General features: G+C 36.3%; 1 protein-coding gene across 1 annotated transcript; it reads left to right on the forward strand.

Annotated features, from left to right (window-relative positions):
- Positions 1-4,747: 4,747 nt before the first annotated feature.
- Positions 4,748-10,200, forward strand: LOC136813013 (uncharacterized). The gene is made up of 5 exons (XM_067069520.1): positions 4,748-5,021; positions 5,500-5,681; positions 6,613-6,671; positions 7,227-7,474; positions 8,220-10,200. The coding sequence occupies exons 1-5, from the start codon at positions 4,814-4,816 to the stop codon at positions 9,122-9,124; spliced, it is 1,602 nt and encodes a 533-aa protein (XP_066925621.1). The 5' UTR covers positions 4,748-4,813; the 3' UTR covers positions 9,125-10,200.
- Positions 10,201-15,222: the final 5,022 nt, after the last annotated feature.

A 15,222-nucleotide genomic window follows, 5' to 3' on the forward strand; every position in this document is an offset into this window, starting at 1 on the left:
CAAATAACTTTTTGAGATGTATTTTGGTGAAAGTTCGAGATATAACGGAGGTTCGAGATAAGCGTGTGTTTTTAAGCCTACATTTTCTTCCAGAACTCTAGGGACCGACAAAAATAAATATCTTTATTAGTTTTCGCAAAAATCGTTAAAAAAAAGAAGAAAAAAACTGGATCTATTTTAGCGAATTGCGTTTTGGAAAAATTTAGCGCGGATAAATTTTAGCGATCTGTCGATTCGGCGTGTTTTAGCGAGATTAATTTTAGCGAAAATAGGGAAAACTCGCTAAAACGCTAAAATTAGTCTCGCTAAAATTTCTACGATTAAAGTAAAAGGAAAAATGTAAACAGATAAAGATAAAGAAATCGACCCTGAAATCTTTTGCGTCTCTTAACTTCATATAAGTGCTCCCGATGGAATCAATCCGATATCAAATTTTAGCAAAAATTGGCAGAAGAAATTTGGACTTTGGCAACTTCTAAATCAGACACTTTTCCCACAACTGACCGTAAGAGATGGTGACAATGACAATGAACATTCGACCATGTCAAATGTACCATTGAATTCCGTGAATGTACCTATTGTCGATTTGCCAATCCAAAAATTTTCCCTTATAAAAGATCCCTGTAGCCCATTTTGCCTTAAGTACTCCCACGGCGATCTTTCATTGGATTAATCGGATTCAAATTTCCTTGTTTTAGCCTAATTTTAGGAAATTAACTGAGAAGAAATGCTTTATTTTTCCTTTATCCTTTAGAGGACAAGTATAAGTACATTCTGTGAAAATTTCAAGTTTCTAGCACTTTCCTATCCGGAATTATCTTGATTCCGATTTAGAGGGATCTCAACCGGGATGAGGACGGGATAGAGGGATCTCTCAAAAACGAAAGTGCCCAATAACTGATGAACGATTTGATGTATCAAAAATATTTTTTTCCTTCTTTTACATAGCTATAAGGAGACTTTATATACCAAATGTCATCTCCTTATGAACACTACTTGAGGAGATACAAGGGATATTAGCCAAAATAATCCCGATTTTACAAAAGTTTCAATGAAAGTTCACTGTGTCCAGACCAAGATGAGAAAAGAAAGGGGATTTTCATTTGAACAAAAATCTTTTTCGTGTTTTGAATTCAAACCCGGGGGAAAAGACTTTAATGCTTAGTTTTAACCCTGTCTCACAGCCCCAGTTGAACTATCTTCCTCAAAGGAGATAAAAATTCCTATTGAAATCTCAATGGGGATAGAAATTCTATTCTTCCAAGGTTCTTCTATTCATCCCAGTAGGGGGATGGTTTTGGAGTACAATTCTTAAACATTGAATTTCGAATGGGGAAGAAATCAAACTCAATTCCCCAGTGGGGCTGAAATTACAGGGTTGTTTCCCATCGGGAACGAAATTTTTGCCAAACTTTCCAGTGGGGCTGGGGTCCCAGTGGGTCTGTGACACAGGGGTGTGTATTACACCGTCAGTATCACAGTGAATAATACACTGTGAAGTCAAATAAGGATTTTATCCAGCACGCATAGTATCTGTTTTGATAACCAGCTTAACCTTAACGTAAGGATTTGTGCCCTTAATCTTAGATTCTTTGAATAGTAATATGATTTAGACAGACACAACCAATTTCGTATAGTTCGTTGCCACAGGTTAAAGTCCAGAGAAAGCTAAATTTTAGTGCTCACGGTATAGAGCGTTTACTTTCTTTTGTTAGGATCTCGATTCTCTTGGGATGTCAAAGTTTTAAGGACCTAAAACTTTGACCAGTGACAGAGGAAAATCAATACACGGGTTGCAAATTATCAATGAAGTCAAAATATGTGATAACTCGAAAAGGTTTACGTGATTTCATTCCCATGTTACTTGCTTTACAACTTACAACTGATGGCTTCATTTGATGACACTAATATAAGTGTCAATAAATTCGAATCAATCAGAAATAAATGTCATGTAACAAGCACATAAAAACTTCGAGTAAAAGCGTGATGTCTTCAGACTTTAATTTTGCAGCTTGTGTATTGATTGAGATAACGAATCGAGAGAAATTTTGGTCGGCACGATTAAGTTGGTAATTTACAGACAAGAATGAAAAGTTACGGTGTCTAACCTGAATCTCAAATAAGGTTTTTCGGGTGTGCCGTGGTTAGATACGACATCCTAACCAGGTCACGTGACATTACAATAGAATCTCAGCATTTGACCAATCAGAAAGGCTTAAAGCAATATCTAACACATTGGGCTTTACAAAAATCTGTCTGAATGACCTTTAGAAAGTTATACTTCCTATATTGCAACTCGCCAGTGTGATATTTGGACTTTGTCGCTAAAGGGGAATACCTACAACCTATGGATGTATATGCCTTGTTCTATCAATGCAGCATTTTAATAGTCTTTCAGTCACAATCAGATCAATTTTCAAAGGGATTATAAGTTAATAATACCTTGACGTATTTTGATTTTAACTAGTTTTTTATAAGTTAAGTCTTTTGTGATAGCCGAGATTAAAACCTATTTATTGAAAGCACATATGACAGTTGATTTTATTTTTAAAAACAAATTTAAACAGGCAAAATTAATTTGCGAAATCGTTATAAACATACAAGCGTTAAAGAATATATTTCATTTGCAGTCTCTAAGAAACATCATAGTAATGTTGAATTACCCCAGTCTGAGAGCTTTTAGTTCGTCTACTGTATAAGATATTTTTCGATGTAAGAATTAAATTAAAAATAGTGCTAACAAACTTTTCTCATGATATAAAAAAGTCGATCTATAGTCTCTTTTTTCCCTGTACAGAGCATTATAAGAAAAGATTATAGATGTAAGGCATGTCACAGCGGTAGATAAGTTTCGATGTTTTTTATGTTTACAGACGGTGCACGAGAATTCGAACACGAGAGAATTTTCTGATTGGATTGGTAAACACTGTGGTTGAGTCAGGTGAGTGTTGTGTCAGTGCTTTTTCAAAACTTCCAGTAGACTAAATTGACCAAGACTTGAACAGTACAATATAAGACACAGAATGAACCGTATAGATGGCTGCAGGCTGAAAATTTTAAACCATACACCTCTGTGTCACTAACAGGCAGAAACCCCCGCCCAACTGGACAATTTGGCCAAAATTTCGTTTCCGGTGGGAAAAAAATAACTTGAGCCTCACTGGGATATTGACTGAAAATTGACTTTCATTTTTGTCCTCATTTGAAATTCAATGTAAGAAGTTGCACTTCAAAACCATCCGGTTTCATCTTTGAGCTTCGAATAATAGAATTTATATCCCCATTCGGATTTCAATGTAATTTTTATCCCCACACTGTGGGAAATATTTCCACCGGGGCTGCGAGAAAGGGGTGTAACCGTTTCCAACTCCTTCAATAACATTACTAGGTAGGTACTAGCAGGAAGGTGGCTATGAATGTATCTTTCTTTACTAAAGCCCAAAAGTAATATCATCAAGCCGAGTTGTTTATCGTTCTACATCTGCAATATTGGGCTTTTATAAGCTTAAAAGCTTTTTTCATAAGAGCCAGTAAATTTGGGTAAATTTTGGCTGGGCTGTTCTTATTTGTTTGAAATTTTCAGGGTTAAAATCTGTTAAAATCTGTACTGTCTCAGTATAATTTCGGAAATCTGAGGCTCAGTAGGTTGTTCTCAATTTGTTTTTGGGTTTTTGGCCGGTTTTTAGCCCACGTTTAAAACATATATGTATTTTTCTTTACAGTTTCTGTACAGTCAATCAAGGAAGTTTAAGAGAATCTAAACGAAATACATTTTGTTTTATAAGAACATCCAAAATTTTAAGGGCTTCGGATGTTCTAAACTTTTTGAATTTCAAGTCTAAAAATGTTATTAACATGGACTTTATTCCCTATTTTGTGAGTATTTTAGAGGCCGCAAAGCCTTAAAGTGTTATAACTTGTTCTTAATATTTTGCCCATCGAAGCCTGATACTCTTATAAAGTTTGTTCTTATGAAAAATGTGTAAAAGTTCGGAGAATTCCCCTTCTGATAATGTAATAAACAGTTTCTTTGATAAAATTCTTGCTCAAACCGCCTACACTGACTGACTTGTTTTATCAATAAAGATTTATCAATTTAATCTTTTAAACCAAGAACTTAGTTGAAGTCCTTACTGAAAGTTATGCGGAAAGGCGAGGATCTCTGCCTCTATTTTGACATTTATATTACACGTTTTTCTTTTATAAGAGCATCCAAAATTTTTAAAGCCTTGGAATGTTCTTAAATTTATGAGTTTTAAGCCTAAAAATGTTCTGAACATGTTCTTCATATTTCGGCCATCGAAGCCTTATGTTCTTATGTAGTTTGTTCTTATGAAAAGAAACGTGTACCAATTTGTACCGATAAGGAAAGGGTTTTTTCTAGACATTGACAGACATACATCGGGGGAGTAGAGTAAATTCTCTCTGCACAAACTGAAAATGTATTAAAATTAATGAGCGGTTTTAACAGGGTTTTAACCAATAATGATTTGCTGACACTGTCATTGACTTTTGTACTAATGCACTTTGTAATAAACGTCTCACTTTGTAATAAAAAATGACACACTTTGTAATAATCGACCTACCACACTTTGTAATAAAAATCAACGCACTTTGTAATACGAAAAGCTGTGCGAGTCAAGGTGTATTACAAAGCATGTTAGGTATTAAAGGTGTAGTGTTATAACAAAGTGCGTTACAACCTTGACGCATTGAATCCTATACTTTTTTTTAAATATTACACTTTTTAAGATTAGGCAGAAAAAAAACTGAAGAACAACAAGATATCACACAAAGAGGCTCTATTAAAAGTATGCCGAAATTGAACCCATACTGTATTGCACATGCAGGCTACTTATGGAAATCACCACCGTTGAAAAAACAACACGTTGCTCGTTGGAAATATCGTTATTTCGTTCTATATGATACCTTTACTGATGTCCACAAAGACGGGGGTCGAGAACTGGAATTGATTTATTATGAGAACGATAAAGCGGCAAGCAGGGGTGAAAAGTATATTGGTAAGATCATTAATTTTGCCCTTTGTATTACAATTTAGTGGTAAAGATATTTTGAAAAGGTTAAAATACGTTTCATACTAACTTTCAAAACCCTGAAACATCACAAATTTCCATTTTTTTTAATTGTTGTCTGAATTTACAAGTGCCGGGAGAATATTTCAGACAGTGGGGATGAAATGAATGAGATAAAAAGTCTTGCGGAGATGGAAGGTCTTTTGTTTTTATCAAGTCGGGAGTAGGAGTTTCAATTTTATCATCTAAAGCTCAATTATTAAACGGAGATTCTCAAAATTCCAATAGTTTTCCCTAGTAGCTAGTAGGGATGAGAAACTTCTCTGGGGACCGAAAGGAAAACAAAACAGTTGATTAGTGCTTCGAGCTGAATTCAAATATTTTTCGAAGATACCCATGAAATCTTTCTACGTAAATTTTATCATACATATAAACCCTTTCACTCAAAATAATATTTATCATCTAGGTTCGATCAATTTGCTAGATATCAAAGTATTAGCTGTTTCAGACAAACCAGTCAATGGCTTTCCTTTTGTACTTCGAATTGTGGCCAATGACAGAACATGGTTTCTATGTACAAAATCATATGACGATTTTACAGATTGGATTGCAGAATTGAAAGAAAGAACTGACCGATTTGTTAACAAGGTGAGTCAGGGGATATTCTGTTGGTAATGAATGTACTTTTCCAGAAATGAGGATGAAGGATGAATCATTTTTGATGATTTGACCCTGGACATTTTGGCCCCATAGCCCGGAAGGGGCACTCGATTTTTAAACGACGGCATGTGCCGCCAAAAATATGGCTTTTAAAATCGGAATCTTACAGTGCGGCCATTGAGCAATGAAAAATTACCCTTACAGTGCATTTCTGCCCCTTACAGTGTAGTTTGATTTCATAAGTTATTTAGGTAAAGTCACCTGAAAATGAGTCAGAGGTGTCGACAAAATGAGCAAAACAAATCAAAATGGGTGCGAGACAAAATATAATTATTCATCAGATTTTTACTGTCAGTAGTCACCAAACATACCCTTACAGTGTATCCAGCTAAAAGAAGACCCTTGTAGTGCACTCTATCAAAAGTAGACCTTGAGGGTCACGAAAAATTTACCCTTAAGGGTGGCAAATGTCGTTGGTCGAACCATATGAGTGCCCGCCGGGCCCCATAGTCACGATTTATAACCCACCTGGACAAGCTCCAAGAATACCAAAATTTACCTTTGGGTATCAACAACTTTAACAATAACAAATTGCCAGTAACTATTAAAACATCCTGTCTCACAGCTCCGGTGGAACTTTCTTCCTCTATAGGGATAGAAATTCCTATTGAAATCCCAATGGGGATAGAAATCCTGTTATTAAAAGTTTAAGAGATCCAGTGGGGAAGGTTTTGGAGTGCAATTTTTTTAATATTGAATTTCGAATGGGTATAAAATCAGAATCAATTCCCCAGTGGGGCTGAAATTTCAGTGTATTTTCCCACCGGGGACAAACTTTTTGTCAAACTTTCCAGTAGGGCTGAGGTCCCAGCGGGTCTGTGACACAGGGGTGTATTAGATAACTATTCTTAATTTTCAGAACACAAGTCACATTCGACAGCGCAGTCAATACGGGATGCAACGAAGCAATAGCATGAGGTAAGAATGAATACCATACAGCCATATCTTACCCAGTTGGCACGCAACGTCGTTTGAACGTTTTTCTAATATTCACAACGTCCATATAACGTTAGATGAACGTCGAAAAAACGGGAGTAAAAACCATCTGGGTAAAAACAGATTTAGACCGCAAGTGCGATCTTGATAGATAGATGGATAGTGTCTAGATTTTATATTTTATATTTTACGTGGATAGCCCAGTAATGTAGGACCTTTAGTTGGTCTTTCGATTGTTTTTAGGGGGTCCACGGCCAGCCGAATATTGGAAGGAGTGATGATTCGAACCAGGGGGCTTGAAATATTTCACAAGGTCGAGTCCCAAAAATTTCTATATTGCTTTACGGAAATTCATGAAATCACGTGAAGAAAACTACAAAAAAAGTCCTTATTGTAATAGAGATAATCTGCACTGACGGTTCCAGAGAGACTTTATCGAAGAAAGAACGAAGCTCTGGTTCGGTTACACTAAAGATCTTGTAGATCTCTGGAAAAGAAAATTCTCCTATTTTCATAATCAATTCTTCATTTTTATAGCACACTTGAAAGCTCAACAACAGGAAGTTGGAGTGCTATATCCAGAGATCGGCTAAATACGACAGATGTCATAGACTGTATTCAAGATCCAAAGCTGTTTCCAGACCGTTTCGATCGAACAGATGATAGGCTTGAGGGAAATGTTAGTGGGATTCAACGTTCAAAAACAATTTCTTCAGCGACACCGAGACGATCAACTTTTGTTGGGAAGCTGTTCCAGCAGTTTGGGACTTGGAATAAAAATAGGAGTAAGTATAAACCTTTGATTTTCATACTGAATGGTACTTGAGAAACGAGTCGTATATCTAGAAACTCTTGAAGATTAATGGGCCATTTCATTAAATTTCCATATAGGGCGATGGGCGAATCTTTTCAATCAAGTCAAAAAAAAAATCATAGAAATGGGTGGATACCCATGGAAAATAGCAAGATTTACAAAAAACCGTTGAAAAAATTCGTCTCATACCTTAAAGTTACCGAGGAAAAAACTAAAATCAGTAATCCACCCCTAGAAATTTTGAAATGATTGTTTACCCCCTTGGAAAAATGAAAAAAAACTCTTTTAGACTCCCTGAAAGTTCTGCTCGAATAACCCCTGGAAAGGATCGTCCACCTCCTGTATGGATATAAAATGGAATGGCTCAGTTCAAAGTGGACATGACTTACAAGCATTCCTCCCTTCGTTTTTGATGCCGACTGAATAAGCGTACAAACAATTACTTCATCTGAGTCTGTTGCTAAGAGGGGGATGGCCATTGACAAAACCTATGGCACAAAGCACAAAAACGAGCATCCCCTCTCCCCCGAAACAATGTTGTTGCTCAGGACAGGTCAAAAAATGTTTCTTTCCCGCCAACAATGTTCGGAGGGGAGGGGAGGATATTGAAATGTATCTAAATTTGACCACCGGAAATTAGCCACATAATATATTGGCAACGATTGTAGGGGGGAGGAGCTAAGAAATAATTCCAAATCTTTTTAAAATTAACCCAGGATCACTTCGGGGAATTGAAGAAGGAAATGACGAACGAGATCAAGACCAACCCAAGGACAAAACTTCCTTGCGTCCGTCTCTTGCTGCGACATTTCAACAACCATTTACACCCGTTTACGATCCATTCGAAAACGCATTTCAAGGCCCTACACTCAAATCAAAAACATATCAACGTGAAAGACAATTTGCACCGTACGATATGGGATCTTCGGCATCAACCCCGAACAGTTCGGGATATAGTACTGATCTTTCAGATTACCATGATTCTTTCAAGGCAAGATTCAATCAAGAATTAAATAATAATCAACGGAGCCATTCAAATAGACCACGTGATAACCAAGACAATATCAGTCGAAGTTCAAGCAGTGGTAGCAGTAACGCAGGACGGAGTCCAGTCAGTCACTTATTCTCAAAAAGACAATTATCAATGATCCAAGAATCCCGATTAGGGGATGATATCAACCGTTTTGAAACCGATTCGGATACTTCATCAAAATATCACGAGGAAATGGAATTACCATCACCGTGTGGTTCTATCATTTGCCAAAATGATGGCCAAGGTTTTGGTTCAGAAAACGAAAGTGTCCCCCCATCCAGTCATTCGCATTCTACAAATCACGGAGATCGGTCAATTCAAAATGATGACGGGAGAGCAAGCAATCTAAACGTAGATAACGCACAACATACCAGTTCCTTGGCAACAGCAAATGATTCCGAAGATGAGCAATGTAGAATCTCAAGAAGCAGCATGAGAAGTTACAGAAGGCGCCGAAGCTGTGAGGAAAATCAGATCACCAGAGATCTCGATGACAATCATCCTGTATTTAAAGTGTCAGTCGCCTTTTCCATGGATGATTTGAGCAATATTGATGATGGGTTGGAGAAGAATGAACAAGAGGAATAGACCGAAAGACTTATGTTTTATTTGAGTCACAATTATTGTTTCTTTAAGAGACCTGGAAGATGTTTATGGCATTTAAATTTGCCTCGCTTTGCTCACACTTTGTAATACGCTAGCAGTCGATCCAGTAATTCACACACTAGAGAATAAAGCACTGCATACCACAGATCTGTAAAGCCCGAAGGGCTAGATATGAAACTTTAAGCTTTCTCCAGCAAAAAAAAGTGAAGCAAAAAATTTACTTTTTAAATTTCGTGCCCGCGGATAGGCTCTAGCATTTTAATTGTTTTTAGAGCGCGAGATCAAATAAAAGTAGGCGGCAAATATCTCTCAAACTGGTGAAATTGCATATTTTAGTCACGTGACTTTGGTAGGAAATCCTTCCAAACCTTGGCTTCACTTTTCGATAAAAGTCGCTTATCTAGCCCTTCGGGCTTTACAGATCTGTGCTGCATACCCATCTGAAACTAATTCTGTGTTTTAATTAGTTGAGCGGTTGAAAAGATTTAAAAACTCAGGCCTGACGAAAGTAGGGAGACTGAGGAGACTCCAGCCTCCCCACTTTTGAGCAAAGGGGATTTTTTTCTCAAATTCCTAACGAATTCTATCTCATTTTTAGCATTCAGCCTCCTCACTTTTATTGTCGTTCCGCCGGGCCTGCTTATCCAACTTTTGTACCCTTTGTAACTTTTGTTGAGACTTTTGAGGGTGTGAAAAGGGACCATTATGGCTCGCACTGGACTGAAAATCATAGAATGACTAAAATTTGATATTAATAGTAATAATAACAGATGCTTTAAGTGGTATGCTCCGAAAAATTCTAAAGCTTTTAGGCAGCTGAAGAATTGTTTCCACTAAGTAGGAATTTAATAGAATTTGATAAAATAAATATTTTTATTTTATTTTGCTTGATAAATTAGCTGTTTTTGCAACCCTGTAAAATATTTCATAATTTTTTATAAAATGGTCGTAATTGATTGTAACAAATGAACAGCAAATAGTATATATAGACACCCCCTTTCTCACAGACCCACTGAGACCCGTTCATACTGGAAAAATTGATTAGAATATCGTCCCCTGTGGAAAACTATACTTTAATTTTTATTCCCCCTGAAAAAATCAGATGAGCAAATCCTCACTGCAAAATAATGGAAATAGCGATCCCCATAGAGTTTTGGTCCGTTATTTTTGCCCCTAATGACTGAAAAAATCTTACCGGGTCTGTGAGAAGGGGTTAATTCATATTTATCTCACCGGCTTATTTTAATGACAAATAAAATGTTCGCCCATCTGACCCTTTTTTCGTGATTTGCAGAATTTAATGCGTAAAATATTTTCAAAGAAAAACGAGATAACTAAGTCAGCATTGATAATGATTTAATGATAACTTTGTCCTTTAAAGTTTGGGTAATAACTTGAGCCTGAAAAAAAGTATGAGTCAATCCAGTTGAAAAAGTTGAAAAAGGGCGGGAGAGTGACCCCGGGGGGTACTAGGGCAAGATGGGTTACGGGGATGCTCCGCTGGTCAGGGTACCTTTTTTAACCTCCATGAGTCCCAGGTAGGGTCGCAAAAACAAAATAGAAAAATCAGCTCCTCGTAGGGTGCCTATTTTTGGAAAATTTGGGGGGATAAGTAGAAAATTTGAGAAAATTTGGGAATTTCAGTCCCATTCAGGGTTACTTTTTTCGCAAATTTCGAGTCCCACGTAGGGTCCTTTTTTCGAACCTCAGCAGAGCACCCCCGTCGGTCGACAAGGGTAGTACCCCCCCCCCCCGGGAAAGTGACATAAAAGAAGAACAGAAATAATGCCTGATATCTTTTGAAGCAAACTCTTAACATTCATTCATCACATCCACTTTAACGCGAGTGTCTCAAAAATGCAAAAAAATTGTTAAAAGTATTTAAAACTTTTGAATTACGTTGTGCTTTTTCGGGACGAGATGGAGTTTTTACAAGCTCTTATTTGGATTTGGTTGGTCACTAACCAGTAATAAAACATAATTTTGTTACTTTTTCTAAAGAACACGTAATTTTTTAATATTTCCCTATCTTATAGGGGAATATTTGTTAAAACGGCTTTTTCAGGGTCGATGCAAATTCAGAAGCGGTCGCGTGGTCGGTCGCGTGATCTGAAAGCGTGCGTTGATAGAGAGCTATAGACGTGTATAGAGATGGACTCACACAAAGATAAGAATCAGCGCTTTCTTAAATAATTCAAATACGTAAGTGAAAGGTGAGTATAGCTTTTAATGGCTTCCAATTTTAAAAGGCACGTGCTTGTGATGTGAAACTTTACTTGCAACTTGCTGCTTTTTATCTTGTTTTTTGGTGCCTTGTTGATGAACGAAATGAATAACCTTTTCCTTAATCAATGTCATTCATGTTTAATATAAAAAGCTCCATTATATCCAGATGCAGATGACCCACCAAGTCGAACGTGAACGATTGAAAGGTCAATGTCCATTATGATTGAACCTTAATCAAAAAGCACTCTTGGAATGCGTTCAATTACATCCAATTAATATTGTATTGATTATTTTTAATTTTAATTCTTTCAATTGACACCGTCTGGAGATTTCTTTTTCCAGAAATTGGCGTGGGGATATTACTCCAATGAAAATGTTGCTGCAGTGTTGAATATAATCAAATCTCGAGAGACCTTTTGCTGGACAGCTAGACACGATTTGTCATTTTGGGGAATCAAAAACTGCACCATTAAGGAGGCCCCCCAGCGGCACCCCTAATCACGCCATCACGCAAAAAAAATTTCTCCATCACGCATCACGAAAATCGCTAAAATAATTTGTCATCACGCAAAAAATAGCGAAAAATAGCCCAAATCACGCATCACGCCTCAAATTTTTGCCCTATCACGCATCACGCCAAAAACAAATCTCAATCACGCCATCACGCAAGAAAAAAGCCCCAATCACGCCATCACGCAAACCACTGGGGGGGCCTCGTAAAGACCATAAATTACAGGAAGGAAAACTTACTGTTGTCGTTTCCCTTGCACCCATTAAAACATGGAGTCATCTTGATTTATGCTGGTGTTTTTAAATATCCAAAATGACAATGCATCCAGCCAAAGGTTGAACACAATCGAATCTCAATCTCAATCGAACACAGTCCAATCAATTGGAATCTCAATCAAATTTCAGCTAATGTACTTATAACCATTAACAGTTCAAAAGTTTGCACAAAAATCAAATGAAAACCTTATACTGAAAATTAAAATTTTTGAATAATATAAGAGACAAATCAAGCTAGCTGGATAAAAAGACTTCTGCAAGAAGTCTTTTATGGATAAAGTGCAAGCCTGACTTTGCCTTTTTTTCTTTTTAACTAAACTATCAGAATTTTTGTCATTTTGGCGCGTTTGATTGCTGAGCAAACATTTGGATTGTTATGGGTATGGTATTACACTTGTTGGCCCAGCGCGCAGCGCAATGGGCCTTTAAAACACAACTGGTCGAAAAAATTTGACTTTTTCGGGGCCTATGCGCGCAATTATCAATTGATGATCCCAGGTTAAAATCGAGCTACCTGGCTTTCTAATGTGCGCATACGTAAGAAAAAACCACATATGATTATTACCTCCAACTTATATGGTCAAATCTTTCTTTCTTAGTAGAGCAAAGTTTAAAGTAATTAAATCTTTATTGCTCGCCCGACTCGAGTCTATACATTGAAAAAATTCGCTCCTGTTGTATGGCGATTCTGCAGCGGAAAAATATGCTGAAAGTGCCAACACTGCTGGGCCTTTACGCCGCTTAGGCTTTCTTGTTATATTACATTCACCCAGGTGTAAAGAATTTATTAAAATTTTGTTCAGTAGAATGTAGGATCAACCTCGCAGGAAAAATTGAGTAAATCACCTGGGTGGGAAAAGTACACCAAGGTAAAAATTTCTTGCACATTCCAAGAGGTGTGAAACTTTTCCCACTCAATCTTTCCTGGCTAGAAAAAATTAGTGTAAAAGGTCCAAATACCTTTATACAAGCAAGTCAATAGATTTGAGTAGTTCTTAATTTTGTCTATTTTCCTCTGTTTTCCCAAGAAATATGGTGTTTTAGAGTTCTTGAAGCCTTTAAAATGTTCTTGACTTGTTCTTAATATTTTGGGCACTAGCCTAATGTTTTTATAGTTCGTTCTTATGAAAAAACGTAAGAATTAAACCCTTTCATAGAGAGAAGTTGGTGCAGAGATAAACTTGTCCTAGGGTATGCCAGTGTTTTTTTTATGAAGCCATTTGTATAATAACATATTTCCATCTAGTAAAGCATTTTCTATCCTTTTAAAAAGAGATTTTTTTGGGATTTTGATATTTTTATAAATCTTGATTGAAATTCTTTATGAGAAAGAAAGTAAAGGGTATCTATGGTATGACCTTTTTTGTGCACAATATCCTTTGTATGAATGTTTGTATTTTCACAACGCTTATAAGCATATGAAGGCTCAAATTTGCAGATATCCTAGCAAAATATAAGCCTATACACCAGCCTGAAATATTTTCCAGCCGTCAAATTCTTCTCTGTTCTAACACACAGTACAATGCGATTACACTTCATTGATTCAAAAAGTTTTGGAAGTGGTGATACAGGATATTGTGTTTCTAAAAGAAGCGTTTTTAGTTACATTTTCAGATTGTTTCTCTCCTCAACAGTTCCCTTTAAGCTATAATTCAGCTTAAGAGCATAATGCCTCTTTATAAGTAATAGGGTGTTCCGAAAAAAGTCCACTTCTATAAGTTGAAAAAATTGTGTGCGTATCATCATAAAATCTAAATATTAAAATCTAAATTATGTGATATTTGTGGATCTCTAACGCGTTGTTTCACAAAATATTTTCAGAACTCACTCTAGCTCATTGGATATTGAAAAAAGTGGATTTTTTGTCAAATTCTTTGAATTTTTGGCTTAAATCTCGCTGGAAAGACTCACTTTTTTGATTCTTTTTTGCTTGACCATGAAACTCAATCCAATACCAAAAATGACGATTTCTAACTCAAACTGGGCATACCCTCCTATATAGCCCATGTCTAGTATACTCGTCATTGGTACTTAAAGGGTTATCCAATATAATGACAGAAAGAATTTCCGAGTAAAAACATTACCGTTCATCTCTTTGTTAAAAAATATACCTATAAATTTAGTGAAGGGAAAAGTCCTATTTTTCCTAATATCCCATATTGAAAAAAAAAATGTATGTATAAGAAAATTGTCAAAATAGCTACAATGACCTAAATGTTAGCTAAGACTTTCTAGAGAGAGTATAGAATTGTACGGAAAAATATCACGGTTTCGGAAAAAATGTCCGCAAAAAATTATGTCGCAGTAAACTAATAATCCGTCAAGATAAAGACAAGTTTCAATAAAAAATTCTTTCAACATTCCAACTATAAGTGGACGACAGATATATCGCTTGTTGTTTAACGAGTAAGAAAGAATAGAATGCGTAAAATACTTAGACTTAAAAAATATTAACCCAAATACAAAAAAAAACTTAAAAATACAAAAATACGGGAATTAAAAAATAAAAGTCGCGATTTTTTTTATTAAATTGATCAACATGAAATTTAACTCAAAAAAGATGCTGAATGAAGAATCTTATAATTCTACAATGTAATTTGTACCAAAAGACTAGAGCTCAAACTTCAGTATTCTTAGTTAACACTTTGAAATGATGCCTAATTTTTCGTTCTACAAGCAAAGCGGATATACCACACGGGTGCTTTCCAATTAACTTGTAGAAAGCTGATGTGGCGCGAACGAAGGCTCGAGAAAATTCGTCAATATTTGTGATTTATCTACCCAATCTCGCTAATAACGAGTTTATGTATCGGACAATATCGAGGGCGACGGGAAGGAAAGTCGATGCAAAACAAAGCCGATAAATTATGTGTGGTTCTATATCGCCTTTGCTCACATTAACAGACGACGGTATTTTGGCGTTTTTACCATCGTCCAGCAAAGTGGACGGCGATTTTGACGACATATCAACTTTGCTTTATACCATCTCCTTCGATTTATCTCGAATATACTAACCCCGCTAATATCATGATAAAGATGTGGCTGACCCGAACAAAACCATTACTCCT

This window comes from Clytia hemisphaerica, unplaced genomic scaffold (assembly GCF_902728285.1).
Source record: "Clytia hemisphaerica strain Z4C2 unplaced genomic scaffold, Clytia hemisphaerica genome assembly, whole genome shotgun sequence".
Classification (NCBI taxonomy): Eukaryota; Metazoa; Cnidaria; class Hydrozoa; order Leptothecata; family Clytiidae; genus Clytia; species Clytia hemisphaerica.